General features: G+C 55.9%; 12 protein-coding genes across 12 annotated transcripts; 5 read left to right on the forward strand and 7 right to left on the reverse strand.

The window, feature by feature from the left end:
* Positions 1-569: 569 nt before the first annotated feature.
* Positions 570-2,655, reverse strand: B0I36DRAFT_319061 (2-nitropropane dioxygenase). Its single transcript, XM_046153362.1, has 6 exons — positions 2,098-2,655; positions 1,866-2,024; positions 1,658-1,746; positions 1,384-1,587; positions 1,102-1,323; positions 570-1,038 (listed from the first exon to the last, which is right to left on the reverse strand). Exons 1-6 carry the CDS (start codon positions 2,368-2,370, stop codon positions 903-905), a joined length of 1,083 nt encoding a protein of 360 aa, XP_046015870.1. The 5' UTR covers positions 2,371-2,655; the 3' UTR covers positions 570-902.
* Positions 2,656-3,213: 558 nt separating this feature from the next.
* Positions 3,214-4,495, forward strand: B0I36DRAFT_239724 (XAP5, circadian clock regulator-domain-containing protein; the record flags this gene model as incomplete). Its single annotated transcript, XM_046149710.1, has 3 exons — positions 3,214-3,618; positions 3,670-4,050; positions 4,133-4,495. The coding sequence occupies 3 exons, from the start codon at positions 3,214-3,216 to the stop codon at positions 4,493-4,495; spliced, it is 1,149 nt and encodes a 382-aa protein (XP_046015871.1).
* On the reverse strand, positions 4,417-5,297 carry B0I36DRAFT_96766 (uncharacterized protein). The gene has a single exon (XM_046163664.1). It carries the CDS (start codon positions 5,170-5,172, stop codon positions 4,708-4,710), a length of 465 nt encoding a protein of 154 aa, XP_046015872.1. The 5' UTR covers positions 5,173-5,297; the 3' UTR covers positions 4,417-4,707.
* A 1,055-nt stretch (positions 5,298-6,352) lies between these two features.
* B0I36DRAFT_347511 (shikimate kinase-domain-containing protein) lies at positions 6,353-7,408 on the reverse strand (the record flags this gene model as incomplete). Its single annotated transcript, XM_046156581.1, has 1 exon — positions 6,353-7,408. The coding sequence occupies one exon, from the start codon at positions 7,406-7,408 to the stop codon at positions 6,353-6,355; it is 1,056 nt and encodes a 351-aa protein (XP_046015873.1).
* Positions 7,409-8,618: 1,210 nt separating this feature from the next.
* On the reverse strand, positions 8,619-9,769 carry B0I36DRAFT_361109 (Fip1 motif-domain-containing protein; the record flags this gene model as incomplete). Its single annotated transcript, XM_046158435.1, has 3 exons — positions 8,619-9,145; positions 9,209-9,423; positions 9,507-9,769. 3 exons carry the CDS (start codon positions 9,767-9,769, stop codon positions 8,619-8,621), a joined length of 1,005 nt encoding a protein of 334 aa, XP_046015874.1.
* A 479-nt stretch (positions 9,770-10,248) lies between these two features.
* Positions 10,249-11,582, forward strand: B0I36DRAFT_361110 (uncharacterized protein; the record flags this gene model as incomplete). Its single annotated transcript, XM_046158436.1, has 3 exons — positions 10,249-10,316; positions 10,380-10,640; positions 10,718-11,582. The coding sequence occupies 3 exons, from the start codon at positions 10,249-10,251 to the stop codon at positions 11,580-11,582; spliced, it is 1,194 nt and encodes a 397-aa protein (XP_046015875.1).
* Positions 11,583-12,095: 513 nt separating this feature from the next.
* B0I36DRAFT_347514 (uncharacterized protein) lies at positions 12,096-15,020 on the reverse strand (the record flags this gene model as incomplete). The annotated part of the gene is made up of 6 exons (XM_046156582.1): positions 12,096-12,310; positions 12,377-13,991; positions 14,071-14,490; positions 14,574-14,726; positions 14,792-14,819; positions 14,884-15,020. The coding sequence occupies 6 exons, from the start codon at positions 15,018-15,020 to the stop codon at positions 12,096-12,098; spliced, it is 2,568 nt and encodes an 855-aa protein (XP_046015876.1).
* A 1,387-nt stretch (positions 15,021-16,407) lies between these two features.
* Positions 16,408-17,698, forward strand: B0I36DRAFT_96807 (HET-C2 protein). Its single transcript, XM_046163666.1, has 4 exons — positions 16,408-16,735; positions 16,811-16,869; positions 16,935-17,053; positions 17,127-17,698. Exons 1-4 carry the CDS (start codon positions 16,588-16,590, stop codon positions 17,419-17,421), a joined length of 621 nt encoding a protein of 206 aa, XP_046015877.1. The 5' UTR covers positions 16,408-16,587; the 3' UTR covers positions 17,422-17,698.
* A 124-nt stretch (positions 17,699-17,822) lies between these two features.
* B0I36DRAFT_286259 (uncharacterized protein) lies at positions 17,823-21,160 on the reverse strand (the record flags this gene model as incomplete). Its single annotated transcript, XM_046151599.1, has 5 exons — positions 20,208-21,160; positions 19,154-20,162; positions 18,340-18,871; positions 18,075-18,234; positions 17,823-18,017 (listed from the first exon to the last, which is right to left on the reverse strand). Exons 1-5 carry the CDS (start codon positions 20,754-20,756, stop codon positions 17,823-17,825), a joined length of 2,445 nt encoding a protein of 814 aa, XP_046015878.1. The 5' UTR covers positions 20,757-21,160.
* A 149-nt stretch (positions 21,161-21,309) lies between these two features.
* On the forward strand, positions 21,310-22,866 carry B0I36DRAFT_319074 (uncharacterized protein). Its single transcript, XM_046153363.1, has one exon. The coding sequence runs from the start codon at positions 21,456-21,458 to the stop codon at positions 22,554-22,556; it is 1,101 nt and encodes a 366-aa protein (XP_046015879.1). The 5' UTR covers positions 21,310-21,455; the 3' UTR covers positions 22,557-22,866.
* A 484-nt stretch (positions 22,867-23,350) lies between these two features.
* On the forward strand, positions 23,351-24,235 carry B0I36DRAFT_347518 (acetylesterase; the record flags this gene model as incomplete). The annotated part of the gene is made up of 3 exons (XM_046156583.1): positions 23,351-23,626; positions 23,710-23,814; positions 23,885-24,235. The coding sequence occupies 3 exons, from the start codon at positions 23,351-23,353 to the stop codon at positions 24,233-24,235; spliced, it is 732 nt and encodes a 243-aa protein (XP_046015880.1).
* A 48-nt stretch (positions 24,236-24,283) lies between these two features.
* On the reverse strand, positions 24,284-25,523 carry B0I36DRAFT_319076 (class I glutamine amidotransferase-like protein). Its single transcript, XM_046153364.1, has 2 exons — positions 25,041-25,523; positions 24,284-24,940 (listed from the first exon to the last, which is right to left on the reverse strand). The coding sequence occupies exons 1-2, from the start codon at positions 25,391-25,393 to the stop codon at positions 24,394-24,396; spliced, it is 900 nt and encodes a 299-aa protein (XP_046015881.1). The 5' UTR covers positions 25,394-25,523; the 3' UTR covers positions 24,284-24,393.
* Between the last annotated feature and the right edge of the window lie 945 nt (positions 25,524-26,468).

The following is a 26,468-nucleotide window of genomic DNA, read 5'->3' on the forward strand; positions in this document are numbered from 1 at the left end:
TCACCCGCCGTAGCAGCGTGATCTCAAAAGTTGGTCGCGCCGGACAGGGTTGAAGGGAAGTCGCAAGATGACCCTTGCAATCTCACTGCACTGATCAGCGTGCCTCGCTTCGATGTCTTCGTTATGACTTTGGACTGTGAAGGTTGATCGGCAGTGCAAGATCGTCATCATTTACTATGAGAGGCGGTCCTCATGCAATGATGACAGGGCATGCCACGGACTCACTGGCCATCAATAGCTCGGTCCCAAATTCAAATTAACAACGCGTGACACTTTCCGTAATCTTCGCGGAATGAGCAATTGCCGATCAGAGGAAAGTTTTATTAGCTTGTTCTATTATGCAGCTGACAGCATTGCATGTCAAACTTCAGTGCTCGGGCGCAGGTTGCCCGAAAGTGAGGACTGATCACCCTGTCCCGTAAGTCCGCAAGTGTAGCATTCTGTACACTTGCAATGGTGGCACATGCCCATGCCAATGCCAGTAGCACATGCCCATGCCAGCATTGTTGTGACATATTTCGGCGCCCTGCGTGTGATCGCCCATGCATTCATTACACCACGGCCGGAGAGTGCCGCCCTTGTCCAGCCGTATTACTGCAAAAAGTAATAAGACATTGCTGTGTCTGGTTCACGGCATGCCAATCCAACAAGTCGACATATCTCAAGGGCAATATGAACCAGTAATTGAGCTACTGTATGATATCAGGAAGAGAAAAGCTGCGAGTCTAAATCGGGCTATTGAAAATGCTTGGTTATGCTTCCAGTAGACGGCAGACAGGATCATGCTTATTGTTACTTGCAGCCTTTCACCCGGCAACCCGTGACAAGGCGCCCATCTCGATGCTTGAGCCTTACAGTGCACGGAAATGAGACTAAGTTACCTGATATCATCAACCGCCGCTTCATAGCTTGGTCTTGGACACAAGATAACTGTTCGCGCTGCCAAGCACGCTCGCTGCCTGCTCGACTATCTCATTGACCACATCCGCCGCCGTCTGGTTCGGCTTGTTGACGGAGCCGGCGACGATGCCAAGAGGTCTGTTATTGTTCGTCCATTAGAAATTCTGTGCAAAACTGTCGAGGCTTTGTATAGCAGCTCACCTGAGTGCAGACTGATCCTCAATTTCCTCTGTCAGCTTTCCCTGCGCATGCAACCGATCGAGATCATGCGAGAGCGGCAGGATGCCCTGGCTAAGCAGCTTCTTGATCTCGTCCTGGCGGTTGTTCTCCCAGTCCTCGACGTACGGCGTGCGGAGTGATCTCAGAGGCCTTCCGGACCAGATCGTGCTCTTGATCCACGAGTCGTACCCTGCATCAATTATTCTGTTTGCGAGTTAGCAGAATGAGACGGTCAGAGGGGTGTCGCGGAAGAATTTATCTTACTGCTGCTTGGCCACTTCTGGGTATTTGGACTCGACAGTAGGGATGAAGCGAGTGCCGACCCAGACGCCGCTGGCCCCGAGCATGAGAGCCGAGGCAAGGCTGCGGCCGTCGTTGACACCACCGCCCACGACGAGGAGCACCGGCTCCCCAGTCAATGGCGAATTGTACTGACGACAAATGTCTGCGCATGCAGGCGCCAAGATACTGTGTTGATACCTAATCAGCTTCCACAAGCTCTATGCAGAGTGACGTGGATGGCGGCACACAAGTATACCTCGTGGGAATATCGCCAGTGTGGCCACCCGCCTCGCCTCCCTGGGCACAAATGATGTCGGCGCCAGCCTGGCACGCCTTGTGTACATGCTAAAGGTTTCCAGACACGCGCGTCATCAGCAGGCTGCGTTCAAAAGATGTCGGCCAGAAGAAGACTGGTTAAGCAATACAGGCTGTCGAAAGCTATGAAGCAGTGGGGGGGAGCACACCTTCGGATGGCCGATCATGTTCATGTACAAGACACCGGCCTTGTGGAGTTTGTCGACGGCCCACTTGGGCGGGACACCAACGGCGGAGACGAAGAGCTTAGCACCCGAGTTGATGACGATGTCGAGCATCTCTTCGAGATTCCCGTGGGTGTAGTCGTACTGCATGGGAGCTAGGTCAATACAATGTTGGCCCACGAGATCCTCTACACCTCCACCGAGAAGCCAGACATACATTGGTCTTGCGGGCACTGCCGCCGACCTGCGGTAGCAGCAGGTCTACACCAAACGGGGCGTCCTTGTTGTGGAGGAGACTCTTGAGCTCCGCCAGCATGTCACGCAGCTGCTGAGGGGTGTAGCGAGCACCGCCGACTGTGCCGAAGCCGCCCGCATTGGTGACGGCTGCCGCGAGCTCGGGGCCCGCGACCTGGTCCATACCGGCGAGCATGACGGGGTGCTTCACACCGAGCAGGCGGGTTAGCGCCGTCGTGATTAGGCCGGAAGCCATTGTGAGAGAACTGCTGTCTGGTTATCAGGGCGGGAATGCAGCCCGGTATGATCTTCGACTATGTTTGAGGAAGGGAGCAAAAGACACCCGTGAGAAGGCACTGGCGCATTGGATGTCAATGTAGGAGTTGCTGGGAACTTCAGTAAGACCCATGTGGTCAGAGAAGTCTCCCCTGCCCTCTGGACAGTGAGAAAGCCCCAACCACCACACGCAGGCAGACCCTGGACGCAAAAGGTTGCAAGGATTGGCTGGATGCCGCGACCGCCTCGAGCTGGCTTACTGACAATGACACGGGCGCGGCAAAGCGCATCTGGTAACAGGCAACTGCAAGGATCAATGCTGACAAGGCCAATTTCCCCGCACCAGCCCCATTGTACGGGAGCTGCGGTTTCCCCAAAGCTTCCAAACATGCTTCCAAGCTGTCGAACGTCGCCCGTACTAACCGAGCTCGCCAAGATGATCTCCAGACGGCAGCGTCACCAGGGCGACGCCCAATAGGCTACGGCACGATTTGGGCCATGGAATCACGGCCTTGCTGAAGGATGTCGTCGGCCCCCATCTCTGGGCAAATCGACAGTCGATAGCTGGATGGACGGTTCGTCCTGCCTACGCTAACGTAGTTGGGCAACACCTCGGCTGTTAGTCCCGAGCCCACCTGGGAACACTGTGTGTCGCGAAGAGCATAAACTGTAGATGCACTGTGTCTGTGGTCACTGGGGCGGCTGACGCATGCTGCCGGCTCCATTTTATTTTGGGGGTTGTCCTGTCTGTACAGCACAGCCAGGCGAGCCAGGCACAACTTGAGAACCATCCACCACAGTAACTGACCGCAACACTCGCAGAATGCCAGCCGCCGACGACTCATCTGGCGAATCGCGCTTTGCAGCCGCCGCTCCTACACCGCAGCAGGTCCTGTCGAACAACACGGTTGGCCTCGTTGCCCTCTCCGATTTCCGCAAGCGCCGCGCCGAGCTACTCGACCAGCAGGATCGTGATGCGGCCTCCAGCGATGGTCCTCAGACCCCAAACGCTACTTCAACGCCTCCCTCCCGCTCTCAGACCGGCACGCCAGTCCTCATTCCCGATGGCGACGGCATGACATCTGGAGGCACCGATGCCGCTCCCGGGCCCCCCAGGAAAAAGAAGAAGGCACTCAAGAAAAGCGGGCCAGCCAAACTGTCTTTTGACGACGACGACGCCGACAACGACGCCGCCACTCCTCGGACCAAAACCAGAAAGAAGGCTGGAGTCCTTGACACCAACGAGGATTTGATATCTGGCAACAGCAATGCAACACAGCGCGATGATGTGACGCCACAAAGCACGACGTACAAGCTGAAAGCCAACTCGGCAGTATCAGTCGTGCCGCGGTCCATGACTAAATCGGCTCTACGCCGAGAGGCTGCTGAACGTGAGACCCTGCGCAGGGAGTTCCTTGCTCGGCAGGAGGCTCTAAAGGCTGCTGAGATTGCGATTCCGTTCGTATTCTACGACGGTGCCAATCTTCCCGGAGGTATTGTACGCGTCAAAAAGGGCGACTTCATCTGGATATTCTTAGATAAGAGCCGGAAAGTCGGTGCCCAGCTTGGGGTCGGAGAGAAAACCAACGCGACAAAGGTATGGGCGCGTGTGGGTGTAGACGACCTCATAATGGTTCGGGGTGGAGTGATCATTCCTCATGTAAGATATTCCAAACCACAAAAGCAAGCGATATTCAGCCGCCGCTCAATATCCGATCATTGGGCTGACATGTGAATTCAAGCATTACGACTTTCTCTACTTCATCATGAACAAAACTCTGGGTCCCAACGACACAGTCCTCTTTGCCTACAGCAACGAACCGCCATCCTTGCATTCTGCTGATACGGACTCTGTCCTAAGCCAACATGATGCTAGCTACCAGCCCCTGTCGACGGCAGTAACAAAGGCCGCATCGCTTGTTGATGTGCGAGCTCTTGAGGGTGCTTCGGATGATCCGTCCTGGACCAAAGTTGTGGACCGGCGATGGTACGAGCGCAATAAGCACATTTATCCGGCGAGCACGTGGCGCGAATTCGATCCAGAGAAGGACTATCGGCAGGAGATCAGGCGCGACCTCGGCGGAAACACCTTCTTCTATTCATGAACCTTCTCTCCTCTGGCATCGGCGCTGTGCTTCCGCACTCGTGATTCTAAATGGCCGTGGCTTTCTGAGTATCATTGCGTTCTCCATATCTCGGACTAACGATCTGGCACCAGCAATTGTTGTTGGAGATAACGAAGACGCGCGGAAACATTCCTGATGGATATCGGAGTGCTCCTCCAGACATCAGTATATGCTGCGAGTCCTCGCCAGACTCATCCGACGCACAGCCGTATTATCAGTGTAAGGAAAGCCATGAGCCACCATCCTGGCCAGAAGATGAAGACACAGACGTGATTCCCAGAGCTGAGCATGATGGTGAAGAATTCGAACTCGAGCTTCCTCTTGAGCCTGCGCATGGTGGTGCAGCTCCAGAATAGCCAACTCGCACTGACTGCCATAGTCGCAATGCGCATCAGCTCTCGCTTGAATAGAAGCGGGCAGCAGGCGGTGAGCGCTTGGAAAAGGCAGGCAGCACGGTTGAGGGGGAATGCTACTCGCTCTAGGAAGAGGAGACACGAAATGCCGAGCTGCTGCTGATACAGTGAAGCCACACGGGCGGCAGGCGCCATAACTGAGACAAAATCAGTGGGCACTAAGAACGCCGGCTCTTTAATCGAAGCGGCAATGATGGCTGTCCTCGACATTTCGGCAGCAATGGTGGCGTAGCGGAGCAACATGGTGGAAGGCACTGCGTGGTCGTATCTTCGTGTAATTCTGCGAGTTGCTAAGTCAGGTGGCCAGTTGCTGGTACGTCCTTAGACGGAGCCTCGGGTCAAGCCGTGGAGGCAGGCATTGATGGTGATTACGCCATGATATACCAGATACGAAGCGGTTAAGAAGAGACCCCGAAACCTGGCACACGACGCGGGGAAGTTTACAATCATCGAGGCAGCATGCATGTCAAGTCCCCCCGCGGTCACGTCCGGCAATGGCAAGAGACCAGGCGGCAGAGGCGACTGTGCGCCGAGAGGAGTACACAGCCGCACGTGGAGCGTTTGCGCTCACCAGGTTGGTCGTGCTCTTAGCGGCCCAAGGTGCGCCTGATCTGTCTTGTGTGCATCTCATCCGGGTCACACCTGTCCTAACGGCCTCAACAACCACGGTGCCAGGTCTTGACGCGGCTATCATTTGGCCTCTAGATTCACAGAAATGGCATGGCCAGTGTCGAGGATCCTGCACTCCCGGCGCGGCTGTCGTCGTGGTCAGAGGGTACGGCAGGCGTGCCGGTGCTGACCAGTATGCTTGTAAACTTGTCAGCTGGATAGTGAAAGCGAGGCTCCGGATGTGCTGTGCCTAATCTGCGTTATGGAGGAGTGCCATATTTCTCGCTTCTTGTCTCGGCAATCTCGAGGCGTGCTCATGGCGTGTTATGTGATTGGCCCTTGGCCCGCGGTTAAAATCGCACCTCCATCTCAGCACTCCTCCTGATTGACAACGGAATTTCGGGTCATCAATAACACAAAGTCTACTACATTGCCACATCCACACTTCAGCGCACATGTCCATCGGCGACAATAGATTCGTCTGTGCTGCCTGGGCTTGTTCGGGAGTATCGCTAGTTTCAGTTGTCGACGACTACTGCTTTTGCTTTCAAAAAGAGTATGGTGCTCTTCCAGTTACACTCAACGGACTCGAATGACTGGATGTCCTCCACTTAGGCCACATAATGCAAGTTGAACATAATGGGTAATGTCTCCAATTCAATTGTATCCGAGTATGAGGCTGGCTTTCTGCAGAAATGTAACAGGCGATGGTTAGGAAAAAGTTCGACGGCTGATCTCTTGTAGTTCCTGAGATGACCGTCCAGCGTGGTGCAGCCACAATTGTACCATCTAACCTGGGCCGTGTCCTCTCTCTTCATTCATCCTGCAGGAACACGAGTCGCGTGAAGTAACAGATGCTCTGCAACACGTTCTCGTAGTGCTCCTCTATGCTGGAGGGCAGTGCGACAGCTTCCACCCTCATTCTGTCAGCAAGGCGACAGACTTGTTTCAGAACCAAGTCTGGCAGCGGGCTTCTCGTAATCTCTAAAGACAACACCAAAGGTAACAAGGTGTTGCACCGCAGTCGCGCGATTCGCACAGCGAGACTGTCCAGGTCTGCACACTCGTCTTGAGTGGCCCGAAGATATAGAGCATCGCAATTGTCGGCGAGGTCAATGGTGACACCTGCACCGTTCTGTCTCGGGTCGTCTTGCGTGGATTGTTGTTGACACGCTGCTGACACATCGCGCACCTGCAGCTGGCTCTTTGATAGCAGCTGCTCCGCCCTGTCCTCACAGTCTGGTCCATACAGACGATCGAGGAAGCAGAGCAAGTCCTGTGGCGGTGCAGCACGGGCTCTGCCCTCCAGCTGCTTCTGCGTACTGAGGTATAATGCATCCGAAAGTTCTTCCAAGAAGGGCTTTCTCCGCTCGTACACCTGTTGAATCTGCTCCGTGTACGCGTGCCGCGTCTTGTCCACAGTGAGATAGTCAACTACGGCTTCCGTGTCGCGACTCACCTGCACTACCAAGCCGGGCCACTGCCTCAGCAGCTGGCGTGCCTCAGGGGTCTCGACAATACCGCCGCCGCACGAGATCACGAAGCCGGTCCTACGAGTCTGCATTGACTCGGAAAGAACCCCAAGTTCCTCCTGCCGGAACGCCTCCCAACCACGCAGGCGGACAATCTCACTGCAGGCTATCCCGTTCCGAGCTGCGAGGTCGTGATCGAGATCCAGAAACACCCGGGACAGGACAGAGGCGATCAAGCGGCCAGTAGTGGTTTTGCCCGCTCCCCGCATGCCAATGACAAAGATTGACAGGGAGCAATCGGGTCGCTTGCGAAGCAGCGGTAGCTGCCGCGTGGATTGATTCTCACCCACCCGAGAGTCCCGCAACCTCAGACAGCGTGTTTGTTCTTCGCACGGCATGTTTGCACACTGGAGGGCACTGGAAGGTGTGAATGCCACGATCAGGTAGTGCAACAACACCGAAGCTCCAGCGAGCAAACAATATTGTCACAGAGACGACTTGCGATCGTTCCAGGAGAAAGTTGTGCCTCTGGTGTCCCATCAAACGCGAGCTGAGTCAATAGGTGGTTGGAAAAACACTCCGGCGGTCCACCGGAGCTTGTGACTGTTCCACCCTAGCATGTCTCCGACCGTTTTGCGGCCGGCTCCCAGAGCCGAAGCCAACTCCCCACGCAAAGCCGAAAGGGGAGTTTCAATCCCATGAAGTATGCATTCAGAACATTTGGGGATAGGTAAGGCGTCCAAAAAGGGTAATAAAAAAGCCTCACAAGGAGGAAAAAAACATACAACACCGGGGATTCGCTGGTCGTCACCGACCCAACTACTGATCCGGCGGTATCGAGCTTGTGTACAGGGGAGCGGACGGGACCCTCAATTTTCTCGATCCTATGGTCGTATGTGCTCATTTCGGGCAGTACAATTCTATATATAATCAACAGAACAAGCTGATTGCCTCTTGTGTAGACGGTAGCATATGTAGCATCCTTCTGGACCGCGCGATAGTTGTAAGCAGATGCCATGGGCCAGCACTTGGAAACCATGAATAGTGCCATCATTATGTTCAATATGAAGGGCAAGTCTGTAACCAGTACGTATTTTATCGTTCGAGGGTTAGTCAAAACAGACTAGCACGAGGTCATACTTCGGCTCCACTGGCCTTTATAATTCGTCTGAACTGTGCCTTGCCCCCGAACTTCGCGTCCGTAATGCTATCGTGATGGGACGGGTGACACCTTGCCCTCATTTCGCAGCCAACCATGGATTAAGCCTCGTCCAGTGTTGACCAGATACTATACAAGCACGGTTCTGTGCTCTTACCCGACGACGATACCGCAAGCTCCTCCGAGGGCGCGAGATCAGAGGCCGTGTTGTACCACGCAACAGGCTGACCTGTAGACGAACTTTCGAGTTGGCCCTGGTGCAAGGGTTGATGCTTCCTCACGCAAACGCCGTATGGCCCACGGTAATTGTGGCGTCCAGTGGAGGAACGGCGTATAGATACTGCCCTTGGTCCTCTCATGGCACCGTAACAGCCTCGAAAGTGAAAGGTTGGCAGTTATGTGTCGACCTTCTGGGAGAGTAGGCTGGTCGCTGCGAACCAGTCTTGTCATCACCAGCCGCCTCGACCTCGTCGTCCACGGCCGCCGAAGCCACCACCCGCGCCACGACCCATGCCTTGGTTGAAACCATCGTAGCCTTGACCTTGATTGCCCCCAAAACCCTGACCACCGCCTCCAAAACCCTGGCCCTGACCAGCTTGACCAGCTTGAGCATTCCCACCACCGTTCTGCATAGTTGCAAACATGGCTGAAGGGTCCATCTGGCTGGGATCCATGCCCCCCGCCATCATCTGTTGCATCATTTGCTGCATCTCGGGTGGCATACCATCCATTCCAGGCATGGGAGGGGCGCCTCCCGGGCCGCCAGGCATGCCGGGCATGCCGCCCATCATCATCATTTGCATGTCCTCCATCATCTTCTTGTTGTTCTGGGCCACGGCATCCTGGCTGAATTCGCCTCGCACACTATCCTGCTTGGCAGCATACATTGTCCAGGTGAATTCATCAAAGCCATAGTTGAAATAGTCACTAATGTCTGTTCCGGGCTTGCGCCATGGCTTGTCATTATCGGGCAGATCTGCGATCGTGCGCATGGTCAGACGAGGCAGCTTTGTATAGTCCAACAAGTATCGCTACGCACCTGTGTCGATGTTGACCTGCGTTATAGGCTTGCCCGCCGGCTTATAAGTCGGTACCGCGTGGACATCAACTTTCGATGTCGAGACAGCTGGATGGCTCTGGGATGTCTTGCGGGTGGATAGCTGCTCTTTCACTGGGGCAGTGGTTGTTTTTGCAGACGGGTCGCTCGAGGCGGTTCGTTGTGGGATGTTCCTGATATCACTGTACCGCGCTTGCCTGCGAAACAGACACGAATGTCAGCATGTCAGCACGTACAGTGGCGATCAAAATTGACAAGAAAGCGTATGGAGTATCCATACGCTGGTGGTTCTGGTTGTGAGCCGTCCTTGCGCTCCGTTATGATGTCGATATCCGAGTCAGAATCCGAGTCGTCGTTGTCCTCGTCCATGGCCGCAGCGCCCTCGTCCTCCTCCTCCTCGCCCGATTCGAGATCTGCGTCTTGGGCGCGCACAGGGGCGGAGCCCGATGTGCTGGCACTGGTGTTAGCTTGGGCATCGGCAGCAGGCTGCGACACGACAGGCTCGTCTGGCGCGTAAAAGTCGTCGTCGTCGTCCATATCCATGACTTCTGGGGTTGATGATTGTGTAGGCTGGGACTGCGGCGGGAGATGGTCCCAAGGTTCGCAAGAATCTGTGGCCTGGTGGTACTAGTGCTGTCGTGCAATGAATGTGGCGGTGGTGTCGTTGTTAAGTTGCAAGCTGGTAGAGCTCACCTGGGCATGTCCCAAGCAATTGACATTTGAAGTGGTACCTGACGAGGTGCGTGGTGGGGACCCCCTGCACGTCGAAGCAAAGTTGCTCCACCTCGCGCCCCAGGAACCAGAAAGCTGCCGGAAGCTTTGCGTGCAGCTCGTGCAAAACAACAAAACCACAAAGACCCATCACCAAAGTCCACATAACGGCGGCCACCATTGCTCAACTGCACCACGCCTGGCGCTAGCAGCGCGTCTCCCATCATCCGAAGCCGCTCCTCTTCGATCGTCTCAGGAAGACCGCACAGCATCTGTAGTACTGCGCAGTGTGCCGTGCTACACCTCCTACAATGGCACTCGCGCGCTCTGCCAGCGGGCCTGGCCTGAGCATCAACACCGGCTCTGCAGGTAGCCTCTTGTATGTTTCAACAAGACGCTCCCTCCCTCGCGTCATGACCTTCGCACTGACAGCATCTCTCAGTGGCTCGAGCACCGCCAACTCACAGCCGGCCGCGCCTGCCACCTCGAGTCTCTTTGGCAGCAAACCGGCCACAGGAGGCGGCCTTTTTGGCAACACCTCGACTGCAACGTCCACCGCCCCAGCGCAGGCGGCCACGACGACGACTCCCAGTCTCTTTGGCGGCGCAACAGCCTCTCAGCCACAACAAACACAGCCGTCCAGTCTCTTTGGCGGATCCATTCTGAACAAGCCGGCTCCTACCACCGCGACCTCATCCCTCTTGTGAGCTTCCTTTCCTGTCCAATCTTGTCTTTCATTTGGTGTGGCCCAAGTCCTCTAACTCCCAGCCTTCTGTCCAGCGGCGGAGCGGCGGCGACTCCTCAAGCCACAACACAGCAGCCTCAACAATCACAGCAGCAGCAGCAGCAACAACCTAGCATGCTTGGAAGCTCACTACTGGGCTCTGCTGGCCAGCAACAGCAGACAGTGCCTGGTGTGCGCATCGACGTTTCGAATCTCAAGGGCACAACTCGGTTTACCGACCTCACGGACGAACTACAGAAGCTGCTCGAGCAGGTCGACAAGGGTATCCTCCACCAACTCGACTATCACCAGCAGGTGCGTGCGTTCATGCTCGGTCACGGACCTATGCTCGACGACATTCCCAACGACGTCAAGTTTGTGGCCAGCAAATACCAGGGTGTTCGTGGCGCTCTCGAGGCGGATGCGCAGGCCATCGAGGTCGCCCGTGGATTAGTCAAGGAGGACGCCGACCACGCTCGGCTGAGCTTCCGGGCAATTGACAACCTCAAGCTGCCACAGCAGTACCATGCCCCGAATCTCTGGGCACCTCGGTCCACTGCCGCCGCGACAGCGAATACAGAATCTGATGGCCAGGACTTGGTGTCTTTCTTCTCGGCCACAGCCGATGAGATGGACAAGCAGCTCAACAAGTACCAACAAAACTTGTCCGAAATCGAGTCCCACCTCCATGGTGTCCAACATGGACTCGTAGAGGAACTGCAGAAGCTCATGGCCTCCAAGAATGGTGCACCCAGTGGTGTTGACGATCGGATCCAGGATCTTGTGGCAGTCCTGCGTGATTTCGAACAGGGCATTCTCCGGGTGGCAGGACAGGTCGGCGGTGCTCGAGAAGGCATGACACGATTGCAACTTGGGGATTTCATGGGTGGGTCGAGCGGCAATGGCTCGCGGGACTTCTGAACTTCTTCAATTACTCCAGCACAATCATTCTCGTTGCCTACGCCATCTCATCCAATTTTCCCGGCGCGACCACGATTGACCCATTGTAATAGATAGATTTGGGCGACGAGCGGCGTTGCGGCGTTTTGCACAGTACCGGCAGCATTTAGGATAGTTGCTTCCTACGTGTTTTTCCTATTAGCTCACATTTTCCGCGCAATATGAAACCGACATGTCACGATAACGGTGTTATGTGTGATTGTTATGAGTGGCGTTCGGATTTGGTACAATGTGCCCATGGGCGGCGTGTGCTGTGGCTAGCGACGCAGTGCCTTCCTCACGGTGAATGATGCGGGTTCGCCGCTGGCGCTGAATTGACCAGCACATGTTTATTGCCATTTTACTGAATACTGGGAAAGAAGTCTCTTAAATGAAATCTGTCCGAGAACGCGATAGTGGGAATCGTGAGTAGCAGCCTTCCAACGTTTCGTGCAAGAGCACTTTCTCTTCGGACAGCCCAAGTTGATCCGTCCGCTACGTATAAATACTCTCAGTCCATGAGTTGACCTGTAAGCCAGTCTCGGCCATCTCGGCGTCCTTGAGATACTCCAGAGGCATCCACACCAGGTGCCCTTTGACTTCATCAAGTTCGGCACGGATATCTTCGGGAGGCATAAAACGGTCGAAGATGTGCCCGGACTTGATCTCGCGGGGAGGGAGAAACGAATCATAATCTTCAAATGTTTTCACTGCATTCAATAGGTATAATTAGACACACCACTACTGTTGGGGTGAGAAAGCGGGTATAGACTCACCATGGTCGTCCGGATCTGCATGGAACAAGTGCCTGAAAATCTCCGTGTTCTTGGTTGCGTTGCCTGTCCACATCTCCCAGACATCGTCACTCATTGGATCTTCCACGAATTTATAGGACTCGTCTTGATCCCAGGGGTCGTTGGGGGAATCATCTCCAGGGGGTTGTGCGTTGAGGTCGTCAGATGCGTCCATGGGCTGGGGCGGCAGAAGACCAAGATGCTCGCGCCACAGATACCGCCGGAGTGTAGCCGCATGTCTCCCGGCTTCGTAAGGATGGCCGTCCATCGTGCTGGTAATAATATCCGTGTCTTCCATGACGATGGACAATTCGCTGTCGTGGTTGCCCATTTGGCTGCGATCGTTCAGGTTGCTTGACCCACAGATGACAATCCGATCGTCAACAATGAGAATCTTGGAATGGATGTAGAGCTCCTCCTGAATCCAGTTCTCAACCTCATCCTTCGGATCACCCTCCCAATTCTCATCCGAAAGCTTCCCTTGCCCAGCCATGGCGTGATGTGCGACCGAGTAGGCCGTAGTTGTTTCTTGACCCTCCTCCTTGGCCTGTTCGAACTTTTTCTTAGCTTCAATGTTTTCGACATCGCCGTTATTCTGCTTCTTGTTCTCTCTTTCAGATCCCATGTGTTTGTCGCGTTCGCCTTCGACATCGGCCCGACCGTGGATACCCTCGCCCATGACCTCTTCGGCCTCGGCGCGCTGTACTTCCTGGTACTTCACACCAGATGCTTCCTCCTGCTTCTTGACAGCTGGCGTCTTGTTCAGACGGTCGTAAGAACGGAGATTGAAGACGAAGATATGGTTCGTAGGGTCGACTCCCTGAGCCTGGATACGTTCCATGATGGAATGCTCCCCACGGCAGATCGATTTGAATTGGTAGTCCATTATTGCACGCGTTCCAGCAGCTTCTTTATCGCGAAGATCACCCGCAAAGCCAGGCACTGCAGGGATCAAGATGATGACACGGAACTTCCGACCTTCCTTGCCCGCCCTCACACAGGCTTCGACAATGGCCTCTCCGATTGTGTTGTGAATCGGGTTCTGGTGCTCGCCTGTAGCTGTGATGAAGAACTGGTTCTCAATGTAAACGAAGTGCTGAGCCTTCTTGATGATCTCGATGTATGCGTTTTGGATGCTCTGGTCCTTGAGGATGCCACTCGACCAGTCTGAACTCGAACGGACGACCTGAGCCTTCACAGGGCCTCGCTTGCCAATGTCCTTCGTGGCGAGCGGGCTCAGCGGGTGCATAGTGTACCCGCCTTCAGGATGCTTCGGCCGTTGCACGCCAACCAAATCCTCGTCGGCTCCGGTGCGACCCTGAAGCTCCAGCCACTCAAAACGCCCATCTCTTTTATACTTGTCACGCTTGACGAAGTTCCAGCGAAGCACGAAGTGCTCGGCAATATCGTAGACGCAAGGGCCAATAATGCTCATAGAGACGTCGTGCCAGGGCATGCGACCATATTCGGCCTTTGACAATTCATTCTGCTTCCAGTCGTCCACATTCTTGAAGTCCATGACTCTGTTGTTGTTGAAGTCTTGACCTGGCCAGATTTCCTCCGCCACCCCCTCGGGATGGACATCGGCAAGGGCATGCTGTGCACAATAGTCAGTCACCTATATCCAGAAGCTGGGTTGTTTTCGAGAACACCACACTCAGCTGGTGGATACGAACCTGGTGATTGTCCCACCGTCCAAAACACAGGTCGAGCCCTCCAATAAAAGCCATCTCGTAGTCGATGACAATGAACTTTTCGTGGTGTGCCCAGTAGAATGTCATGTCAGCGGCATTTTCAAGGACGTTGTGGTCTGGGTGGCGCATGATTTTGATGTTTCCGTAACCGGGAGATCCCTCCGGGCACAGCGCCTGGAGAGCATGCTTGGTATGCTCGGAATTGCACGTGAGAGCAGCCTCAACCTCGCGGTAGACGATTACGTAAATCTTGACGCCCGCCTCGGCACGCCGCTTGAGGACCTGATCAAGGCGCCATTGCTGATTGTGATACGGAGGACGCCGCAGAAAAAGCTCAGGGGATAGCCACCAGTCCTCAATATAGATGGTTTCCTTTGCCCGCTCGAGTGCTTCAGACACGGCCTAGTTGGTTGAGATGTGTCAGACTCCCGCGACGCGCCTGTTCGCAGTTCGTACCAGCTTTCCGGGTTGGGGTTGAGGCTTACCCAGAAGTAATCGCGGCCATCCACGTACCATTTGATCAAGTTTCCTTCACGTTCCGGAAAGAAGGACTTGAAGCGGTGCTTCTCGGCAATCCCGCTGCGCTTTTCATCACACCGCTGCTCGTGCTCCTCGTCATGGCGATGTTCCGGGTTGAACTGGAATTCGTCAGCGATGGTGCTTCACTAGGCAACTACTAATGAATCTCGGATGCTCGACCTACCAGATTGGCATATTTACCAAGATGATGCCTGATGTGAATCCGATCTGCATTAGCCACGCGTGTAAATTGAGATGGTCCTGGGGCCTCATTACTTCTTGTGGTGCAGGGCGACCTTGGCGTCGTGGAGGTGGGTGCCGGAAAGCTTCTGCTTGATCTCATGAATGGGATGGCGTAGCTTCTGGGACAGAGAGTGGTGTTCCCGATTGCCCTTCACGTCGGGGTCGGCCATGCTTGCGGTTTATGCTGTGGATCCAAGATATCTCAGGCACGTTGCGCAAGGCAGTCACTGGAGAGCAACAGAATAGAGTAGCAGCAATATGGCACAGCCAACATGAGGCCGTGGAGAGGAGCTTTGTTGATGGAGAATGGGGTTTGAAGGTTATATGATGGAGGAGGGAGGGTGCCATGTTATAAATTGGCGGAAGCGAAGAGCGCAGCTGAGCATGGGAGCAACCACAGCTACATCGAGCAAGGTTGGACTACGCCGTCATGGGGCGGGACTCGAGAGAGAGCAAGGCAACGGCATGCGAGCTGTCAGGGACAGACTGCCGCGTATCCGGGGCGATCCTATCGGGGCAGCTGAGGCACGCAGGGGCGGGGGTCCGGCCCCGAGTCGTGCCTGCCAAGTTTTAAAGAGTGGTGCATCATGAGCAATCGCACAGGACCCAGGCATCACCTGCTGCATGCTACGCCTTTTAGAAACAAGCGTCCCTGTGGCAGAGCCACCAGCGTAGACCTGCAGTCCTGTATTGCCATCTTCAAGCGCAATGTCTGGAAGAGAATCAGGACCATCGAATGCGTGGATGCAGCTGCCTGTACGGCTTCACCATCCCGACTTGGCGAACAGGGCAGGCCCGTAATGATCACCAGGAACAGGGTATCTAGAGCAGATGCGTCATGCTCAGAAACGTCGCGGAGAATTCGCTCGGCCGGCGTGGGAGCGCATGATGCGGGGCATGCCCGATCTCCACCCGGCTCTGTGACGTCACCGCCACAGGCCAATGCAGAGGTCTCGTGCGCCATCTACCGTCGCTGGTGGGCCACATGGCTGTCTTAAGGTAGACAGTTCCTGCTTGCATTAAATATGTTTATATTCGAACACAACTCCCAGTCATTTCAAGCAGCAGCCATGAGGGGAAGTTCCAGGCGAACACCCGCACAGCCCTGTGGCTCCGAGCTTGTCATTTGTACCAGTGCAGGCAAGCCTCATCGCTCTGTCGCATAGATCTTTCGATTTCGGAGCCCCCAAGGTCGAACGTCAGGGCCGCCATTTGTTGCCCAGCTTGTTGGAGCCGGGACTTTGTATGCAAACACAGTGTAAATAAATGCGGCAGACTCGATGAGGCCAGCGAATCGCTCGACTTCGCTAGGCAGACTCTATGCAATAATAGGTGTGCGGCTTGTCTCCTCGGGACGGAGTCCACTTGTAGCCTGACAATAGCGTTGCATAGATACTGAGAGTAGACCCTTCGTGATCGCGTTCAATAGAGCTCGGCCTGCTGAAGTAATGAAGTTTGAGATGCCCAGGTTGGAGTTCGTTCCACACGGGTGCCCCTCCCCACCCCTCAATGCAGGGGGGCGCTCACCTCACACCAGTGGCTCGCTCAACTTCCCCACACCAACGTCGAGAGCTCTCCATCCCAGGGGTCTCGCCGCCCCTCGAACCCTCATCTTGTTCCTGACCGCCCTCCGACATCGTCTTCCACTCCATTCACAATCCATCTCGGCATTGCAATCAAGCACCCGTCTTCTCCGTCCCTTCAACAAGCTCGACGTACAGCCGAAACTTATCAACCATGTCTGCTCCCGTCATTCCCGCTGGAGGCACCTTCCTCCACACCTTTAAAAAGTCCTTTGTCGACGTTCCCATCGATGCCAACAATGACAATGCTATCGACACCACCGCCTTCCTCGACGCCGCCGAGTCTTTGACCACCATGTTCGGTATGCATACAACTACTAAGCCGTTGATCCAATTTTGTTGCCTCGCCGACACCTAACTTGTTCGTCATCTCTCAGATGCCCTGGGCTCCGTGGCCTTCTCTCCCGTCAAGTCGGACATGCTGGGCAACATCAAGGTACCTCGACAAAGCACACCGTCCAAACAGCCAAGAGTCTCGCCTTATTAAGTCACTTTGTCCAGAAACTCCGCGAGCGCCAGCTTGCCGCCCCTGGCGAGTCCGCCACCGTCCAGGCTCTCGTCGTCAACGAGATCAGGGCCAAGAAGCACACCGCTGCCGAAGGTCTCGTCTGGCTTGTCCGGTGCGTGGATCTCAAGCTTCTCGATGATTATACAAGACCCATTGTCGGCATCATGCTAATACCGGTTGTGCAGTGGACTTGACTTCACATGCATCGCCCTCAGCCAGAATGTCGCCAAGGAGTCTGAGGAGCTCGCTGACTCCTTCCGCAACGCCTACGGTGCCACCCTCAAGCCGCACCACGGCTTTCTCGTCCGCCCCGTCTTCTCCGCCGCCATGAGCGCTTGCCCTTATCGCAAGGACTTTTACGGCAAGCTCGGCGCTGACGGCACCCAGGTCAGCAGCGAGCTGCGCACATATCTCGCTGCTCTCGAGAACGTCGTCGCCATCCTCAAGGGCTTCCAGGAGCGCAAGGAGGCTAAGTGGTAAATTTCGTGACACCAGGAGTCTCACCACGTCTTCACTACTGGACGGACCACCAGAATCCTTGATGTCTGCTGCAGATTCATTTTCAAGCCGACAGAGCATGAAGAAAGGACGATCCGAGCAATGTTCGAGAACGGGCGGAGTGTCGATCAGCATCGCTAAGACGCCACTTTATACGAGAGTTATGAGCAAAATGTCACGCGCAAAGAAGGCATAGTAAATCTGATGCTACCTGTATTTTCTGACCTATCTGAGTACGAAACCAAGCCAAAACAATCATCGCAGGTGCCTTGCACGATGCGTGTTTCAGAACTCATTATCATTCTGCTTGCCACAATAACCATAAACAACTGACAAGGTGAATGCATCAGCTCATACTGTTGTGTTCGTACATTATAAATCAGCTAGGAAATGTTGACAACGCTCTCCCCTTTGGGGTACGAACACTGATATTCAAGTGTAAGCTTGACTGTCTTTGATGGGTTCAGCGTCACGTCCCACTCAACCTTGCCATCGTGCAATAAACTGGCCAGCGCCGTGCCCCAGGCCGTCTCACCATCATTCTCAGCATCACCGTCGTTCTCGCCGCTGCTGTGTTTCTTCGTCTTGCTCGTCCCAGCCAAGGATGAAACCATGCCACTGTCCTTAATGTCCACCTGGCCGCCGTCGACTACAAGACCACGAGGTCGAAGAATCTCGATACGCACCCGCTCGTCCTCGGTTGTCGGGATCTGGTCCACCACTTTCAAAGCCACAGGCTTTGCCGAGGCGGCCATGTTCGGCCCCTTTTCCGAGGCCCTTTCCTTGATCATCGTCCTGCGGCTATCTGCATTGCTCCCAACACCGTGTTCGCGACGATTGGAAAGGATAATGTGACGCGTGTACACGCGCGTGATGTCCTTGTTACCGCCAAGGAGGAACCCGGCAGCGCTCAAGCTGCCACTGTTCGTCTTTACAAGTGGGCCCTGGTAGCTCACTTCTACCGAAGGGTCCTTGCCCAGGTCGAGGTGAATATACTCGCCCGGCTTGACGCAATCCTGGGGCGCGCCGAACAATCTCTTGCCCGATGGCGGAGGTAGCTGCATACGGCCCAGGAAGCTGCCGTCGAGGGTCAAACTTGCGAGGCCGCTCAAGATAGGAATTTGACTGCTGTTGCGCAGCTTGACACGAAGGTAGGCCGCGGCCTTCAATTTGGCAACAACGGTCCGGGAAAATGTGACCTCTGTAAAGTTCGTGATGCGAGTCACGCGATGGCGCGAAGAACCGCCCACCCCATTAGCAGTCGGCGCACGCGGTTTGAGAGTCTTCATGCCGGGCAGTTCGTAGTTGGAGGTCAAGCCCATTTGAATAAATGAGAGATCTTCCTCTCCAGAGGGCCAGGACGGGACTGAGCTGCCGGCCGTAGGAAGTGCCTCAGCCGGGGCATCTCGCGTGCCGAGCTGGCTTGCGGCGCCTGTGCTTTCACTGCGGTTGACATCCGCACTGCCGCCTGCTGCTTGAGAACTGGTTCCTGCAAAGGGTGATGACTGCGAGTTTTGGTTGAGTCCCACCGCGAAGGAAGATTCGCCAGATGCCACGTCAGTAGAAGCTGTTTGATGGAGGTTTGAGCTCGGGGCGACGACGGAAGGACCGGTGCTTGAGTTCCCGAAGAGCCCGCCAGCTGTGTGAGGCAGGACACCTCCAAAGAGTCCGCCGCCAGCATTATTGTTACTGGTTTGAATGGCCGATGCCGAACCAAAGGCATTAGGCTTTTGCCCAAATAGCGACGTCGCGCTCGTGCCGCCGCCGCCGAATCCTGTCGTAGTAGTTGCAGAAGAGCCAAAGAGACCTCCCGGCCGAGCAGCTTGCGTGCTCTGTGCAGACCCATCTGTTTGAGCAGAAGCAGACAACCAGGCATGTTTCGAAGTTCCCAACGTGCCGGAACCTTGCTCGGAGCCGTATCCAAACATTGATGATCGCGACTGGATAATAGTGCGCGAATGACTTTGCAAGAACATATTGGATTTATGTTTCAACTCGTCCTGAGAATACAAGATGTTGTCAGACACACGTTCGGTTAGTGTGGTGCTGTCCTTGTCGGCAAGTTTGACCTGCCAGGTGTGAAGGTTTGGCAGCTTGTCCGCTAAGTCCGTGGACTCCGCTTGTGAGGTGGTGAGAGAGATTTTGCAACCGCTCCATGTTTCTGATGTGTAATTTGTGAGAAGAGCGTCGAAGCACAGAACAGCCGAGCTCGATACGGTCGAAAGCGCGAGGTCGTATGTTGGGGTCCAGTAGGCGGAGGTGGTCATGTAGCTCAATGTCAAGCCACAAGGTCCCTTCGTGCCTAAGTGATGTCCATCTGCGTCGTCGGCTGAGCTTGAATGGGCAAGGTCGCTGGAGATCGAGTTGCGGCGGGTAGAGCCAGGAGTCATCACGGGCATTTCGAGCGTGACTGTAACCACATGAACATGCCGGGGCCAGCACGCCTCCCGCTCCTTACGGATCCGTTGCTTCTCCTTGTAGCTCTCCGCAGCCTTGCGCTGCCGACTCTGGCGCTCCTTCTGCTTTGCCGCCACGACTTTGAGCTGTGCTTTAGAAAGCCTTGCGTGAGCCTTGGCTGCGGCCTGGACATCGCAATCGATCTGACTAGTGAGCTTGAGGATCTGCTGTGAAAGATTGCGACTCTTGATCTTTCCATCCATGCTGTCGCGAAAGGCCTTCTCGCGCTCGGATCTATACGTATCGAGCCCGGCAGTGATATCGAGCTGTGACTGGGGTGGTGGCGGGTAGTCTTTCCCCTCTCGAGTCACTGGCGGCTCCGGTGCTACAATCCGTCGGCCGTAGGCATCGAGTATCTTAAGGCGAGCCTCGGCGCTAGCGACGAGCTCTGCAGCGCGCTCTTTGTCGTCGTGGAGCGAGGAGATCTGCTTGCGCAGGGCCAGTATGGACTCACTCTCCTCGGGGTTAGTCACCTTGCTGGAGGCAGACTCGCTGTCGCTGTCGTCGTTGTCATCATCGCCGCCGTCGTCATCGGAAGCTGGGTACACATCTTCAAAAATCTCGCGGTTCGGGAGGAGGTGGACCGAGAAGTCGGTGATGGAGACTGGTCCAGAGACCTCGAGCTTTATAGAGTGCTCGTCAACGGTGGGGGATAGCCCGACGATGGTGACGTGGTTGGTGCCTGGTTGGAGGGAAATGTCGTCGATGTCGCGGACGACGTAGGCGCGGGAGGGCGAGAGTCGGACGGACCGGGTGGGAATTCCGCGCAGGTGATACTGGACTGTGTGACCGCCATCGTCGGGCGGGAGTCCAGTGACAGACGGCGGCGAGGCCGGGGGGGCGAGGGAGCCAAAGACCATGATGGGAGCAGACTGAGCTGGGCAACACGGCACAGCAGGGCACTGCACTAAACTCGACGCTGGGCAGGAAAGCAGTCGTCCGGGACGAGCAAGGGACTGTATTTCCTAGTGATACTTGACAGCTAAGTCGATTCGTGGAGGGTGGACTAAGATAGAGCTACACGACACGAAGAGCAAGAGACGCGAACCACACTCGGAGACACACCACGTGCAGCAGAGCCTTCAGATGGAGACGATCACAAGGGAAGGTCAAAACTCAAGATGCCGCAATGCTTTTGCAGTGAGGTTCTGGACAAGAAGTTGTGGTGGTCGTGCGGTGTGGTGCTTTCAAGACCTGATGGACTTTGGTTGTGAAGGACGCCCCTCTTTATAGTGGACGGCCGGGCCAGTTGGTAGGGCGCAAAGTGGATCGCAAGGCAGACTGCTCGTGGTTGCCCGACATTATTAATGTCCTGGTGAGTCAGCACGAGCATCAAGTGGCTGCCTTGCCAAAGCCCCACAAGCCCAGACAGCCGGCCGCACAAAGAAAGAGCCTGTATTGGCAGTCCTGCGACTGGCCGCCTCCATGGCCACGGCTGGCAATGGATATTCGATTGTTGATCATGTAGTGCCGTCACGGCGGCCGCACCATGGCGGCCTGTGATTTGACCTCAGTCTGCAGGCACAAGCTCAACCCCGCGGCCCCCAGCCACCGAGCCCATGCAGTCCGGCATTGGGCAGAGAGGTACACCCAACCAGCCTCGTCTCCATGTGGTGCACTTCTTGACCAGCTCTAAGCCGAGAAAGCGTGCTCATATCCTCGAGCCAGCTCATTGTCATAAGTCGTGCCTGTTCCTGTTGGCAGGTCGTCCTTGCAGCCCCCTCGTCGCTGCCATCAAACTCCTCCTGCTTCTCCTGTTTACTGTCTCGCACCGAGAGCCGCTCATGGCGGCAACATATCAGCAGCCGGCGTCCATGGACACCGCTGGATCTCACACAGCTGGCACCTCGTCCTTCCCGCCACCGACAGCATCGTTCCCGCAACAGCCATGGGAGCAGACTGCCACTCCTTACCGGGTCAATGACGTCGACTACAAGACCAGTGGCCGCCCGCCCGCTCCCGGTCGTGTCTCCTCGACTGCTGTCCCCGGCCACTCGGCCGAGTCTGTCATCAATGCCACGAAGCCCCTCGAGCCCGTGCCAATGACCACAACGCCGTTCGAGGGTACCTCGCTCAAGTCCATCCGGCTTGCTGCCGAGCTCTCCCTCCAGGAGCTCATCAATGCCCGCAACCAGTTTCCCCCGTCGACCACCTTCTCGGCGTCCGGGCCAGCCAGCACGGTGCCCAGCAACGCCCACAGGATCCGCGCCTACCAAGACGTGGCCCTCAGTGACCTCTATCTCCTGCGAAAGGAGATGTCGGCCATCGCCAAAGCAGCAGAGGCTCGGCGCCTGCGCAAATGGGTCTTTGGCGTACTCATTGCGTCCTTTATCCCTGCCGTCCGCAAGATATTCCGGCGGGCTCCAGAGGATGAGGAGGCAAATGACACCGAGTATGCCTTTCGTAAGAGCAGGTCGCTACTTGAGCGCATAAAGGACTCGGTAACGCCTGGAAGCAGGGCAGGCTTTCTCGCGACAATGACGCTGTTTGTAGGTGCTATTCTCTACGTCTTCCAGAATGAAGTCACGATTCGTGTAGCCAAGACCACGAGCAAGCGGCTGAAAAGACTCGCCGCCAAAATCGAAGGCGGCATAGAGGTCCTGGATGAGGACGACATCAAGATCCTCAAGGGTTGGCGCTGGAGAATACTGATGTGGTAGTGGGCCCTCCAAGTACTGGCTCCATGTTTGAGTGATCTGAAGGAGCTTCGAATGAAGCCCTCCACTGCCGACGTATTCAAAAACCTCTTGCTGGCCACGACATGATACTTTGATTACATAGTGTTAAACTCGAGCCTAAGAGATGCATTTCGACTGTCCAGGTAATGGCGACGTGCTCAATGCAAACATGAAGAGACATTCCGTACATATGAAGTACTCGACTCGGAGGTTCCGAAACAGATCTTGTGCTGTATCCTGAAGACCTGCTTTGGTGGCAGGCTGTTCCGTCATAAAATCCACCAATCAGCATATTCTTCACCTTTCGCGTCATGCAGGGTGAATTTCAAGAGGCCATATATTCCGTCGCAGGTGATTGGCAAAGACCCTCGAACGATCAAGGTTCTGAGCGGGTAATTGCAGTCACCAATCGGGGCCGGGCTACACGTTGCATCGATCTGGGGTACTGGGCTCAACCCAACTCCGCAGATCGGCAATTGCAGACTTCTCCATCAAGGACCACTGCACTGCCAGGCCCTGGTCCCACGTAGTATCTCGGGACTCTTTCCCACGAACTCCACGGTGTGTTTGTGCGGGCTGTGGCGGCTATGCGTGCCAACACCTGCCGAGCCTGGCCTGGCCTGCCGAGCCATGAGATGCACTGAGTTTCCGCCATGGGGGACAGGTATATAATATGACGTGGTTCTTCTCGGGCATGGGCGAATAACACAGTTGCAACAATATGTGCAATTTGACGACCACTCCCATCATCTCCCCAACCCGAATTACGATACATCATGCGCCGCCTTTCGTCAGTCATTTTGAGCCTTCTGAGTGCATCGGGCAGCTCCGCCAAGACCCCGGCATTCTTCCTCGCTGGTGACTCGACCACTGCGGTTGACGGCGGCTGGGGCGACGGTTTCCTGGCAAACCTGATCGCGCCGTCCTGGGGCGTCAACGTCGCCAAGAGCGGTGCGACGACAGCCTCGTTCGAGGCAGGCGGTTTCTGGGACAAAATCACCACTCTTGTCGCCGACAACGCCGATGAGTTCGACTGCTACGTCACCATCAGCGTGCGTCCATCTGGGCCCCTTCCGTCTAGCCTATGGCTCAAGAAGAGTAGTCCCGCTGACGTGTGTGCCTCGAGCAACTGTAGTTCGGCCATAATGATCAGAAGCCAGAGAACAATGTGCCGTTCGATGTATACCAGGCCAACCTCATACGATTCGCTAGCGTGGTCGAGGACCTTGGGGGTAGACCTGTGAGTTCCTCCTCAAGCATAATCGTCGTTCACTGAGAGGTACGCCTGACGGAACGCTAATGCGGTAAAGCTGCTTGTTTCATCGCTCACTCGCCGCAACTTTGCATCCGATCATAACGCCACTGATTCCCTCAGCAACGAGCGCCGGGCGGCCCAGGTGGCTGCCGAGAAGACGGGCTCGGCCTTCATCAACCTGAACCGCGCAAGTCTCGACTACGTCAACGCCATTGGTGAACAGGCCGCGCACACTTACAACGGCCCGGACAGTCCCACTGATAACACGCACCTGAACTTGTGGGGCGAGACGGTGTTTGGACGGATGGTCACCGATTTGGTGACGCGAGCCGTGCCGGAGTTGGAACCCGTGTTCCTGAAGAACAAGACCATGAGCGACCTCATCTGGAGTGGTCAGGCAGCTTGAAGGTCGTGCAATCTAGGGACTGCCACTTAAACCAAATAGTGAGGCACTGAAGTTGATGGTTTGTGCTTCTTAGGTCTTGGCAACGGGCATCCTCTACATGTCTTGTCTACTTTGGTCTATATATCTATACCGATTCCCGCACCAGTATGCGCAGCTCCTCACACTGCCTGCGACATCACTTTGTCGACCTCGTCGAGCCACCACTTATGTATGCGCACATCATTTGTGAGTTCCGGGTGGAAGCTCATGCCGAAAACATTGCCCTGCCGCAACGCGACAATATCGCCTGGTCCCTCCTGTGGCTCTGCAATCCCTTCGTCGTGCAGACCGCTGCCGACCTGCGACGCGGCTGCCTTCTTCTCGTTGTTTGCGTGACGCCCAGGCAAGACTGCGAGAACTTCTACCGGTGGCGCTGTTCCTCTGCCCCCTTTCTTGTCGTCATTCCCAGTCGCAAGCAGGCTCTCGACCACAGGGGCTCGGATGAAGACAGCGGGAAATGGTGGTTCCGGATCGGCATTATCTGCCTGCAAGAAAGGCAGTTCAAGATCTGTCACGAAGCTTTCGATCTGTCGGCCAAAGTGGTTGCGATGCACGCGGACGTCGAGGCCGCCCACGAGCTCCTGCCCGCCGCGCTTCGTAGAACTGGCTTCTTCGCTAAGAAGGATCAGGCCGGCACAGGTCCCCCAAGTCGGTTTCTTGAATTTTCTGTATAATTTGTCAGAACCCGAAGGGACTTTTATGAGATGCCGCTCGAAGCACGTGAAAGAACAAGCACCTTGTGCGAAAGGGAGGGCTTGCAACATACTTGACAAAGTCCCGCAGGGGCTCAAGCAGGCCCGACTGTGCAGCAACGAGCGACAGTGTGGTGCTTTCACCTCCAGGGATCACCAGTGCCGCGCAGAGTGCGAGCTCGTCAGGAGTGCGGACCTCGACGAAGGAGAATTGTGTGTTGTTGTTGTTGTTGTTGTTGTTGTTCGGCGGCCAACTTGACGCGGGGCCGGTAGCCACGGCCCCAGTGCCGGGGGTATCGGCCCCGCCACGGAGGGCGGCGGCGCTGGTGGGTTTTGTTTTGCGTGCGGCAGCGGCCCGCTCCAGGGACTGGAGGTGTTCAGCGAAGCCGCCTTGCAGCGCCAGGACGCCAATGGTCAGAACTTGCATGGCTCCGAGACTGGAAGCACCGAGTGGGAGGGTGCTTGTGTCTCGCTGGCACGCGAGGATGGTGACTGAGGTCGTCAAGCCGGGCCAAAAAAAAAGTGTTTGTGGACGGGTGGAGGAGACGGTAATGGCCGCACTTCGAAAGAAAAATGTGGGGGGTGACACAGTGGTAGCCGATCGTTGCAGAAGCGACTGCGGGCTCTGACGAAGGCGAGGAGCGAGATCGGGGGCCTTGAGTACAGTGTGCTGCTGGCTTGGCGAGTTTGGGTTTGCATGTCAAAGCAGGCTTGACTGGTGTGAAGAGCAGGCCGGAGATGGGTGGGTTGGCACGGCTTCCCTCGGCCCGTTTCCCACCCATCGAGGTGTCATGACATTCGCGCTGCTCCCAACCATGGCTCCCAAGACCCTGTGGCGCCAAACCTTGCCCCGCTCCTGGACCGACTCTGGATGGGTGTGCTGCTGTTCCGCTATCCTCGCTGCAGTGTAATGCGCTCACAACCGGTCGCGCCACTGGCATCTAGCTCCACGGCGCCAGGTCCGCACCGCTGAGCCTTTCACAGGCGGCATCTGGGGTTGTCGTTTCGGACCCTGCCCTGAAAAGTTCTAGATCCGCGGCCCCCGACCTCGGCGCCCCGCGGCAACGGCACCTTCCAGCAGTACCTGCCGGGTATCGCATGTCAGGGCAGGCTCTGGACGACCCAGACTAGTCCGTTGCCTACATGGCGGATCACTCGTCTCCCCACACGCATGCTGCCGAGCCTGCCGGGACCAGGACCCAGAGGGTACTTTGTGGTGACGCCCTCGATTCTCCATTCCCCCTCCAGCTGCCAGTCCACAATTAAAGGGCAACCCGCGTGTGACTGCTCCAGTGGGCGTGGCCCTGTCCACTGCCAAGATGACTCAAACCACTGGCGTTTCCTGGGCCGAATCGAAACTTGCTCGGTGAAGCTAGTGCTTGGATCGAGGGGCACAACTGCTACACTGTACGCCCTTCGTCAACTTGGGGAAGGTGGAAGGGCGCGAGTCACCCCGCAGCACCTCGATGACCACAAGCTCAATTTTGTGTCTAGATCTTTTG

The sequence above is a fragment of the Microdochium trichocladiopsis genome (genome assembly GCF_020744255.1).
Source record: "Microdochium trichocladiopsis strain MPI-CAGE-CH-0230 chromosome Unknown B0I36scaffold_3, whole genome shotgun sequence".
In the NCBI taxonomy this organism is placed as follows: Eukaryota; Fungi; Ascomycota; class Sordariomycetes; order Xylariales; family Microdochiaceae; genus Microdochium; species Microdochium trichocladiopsis.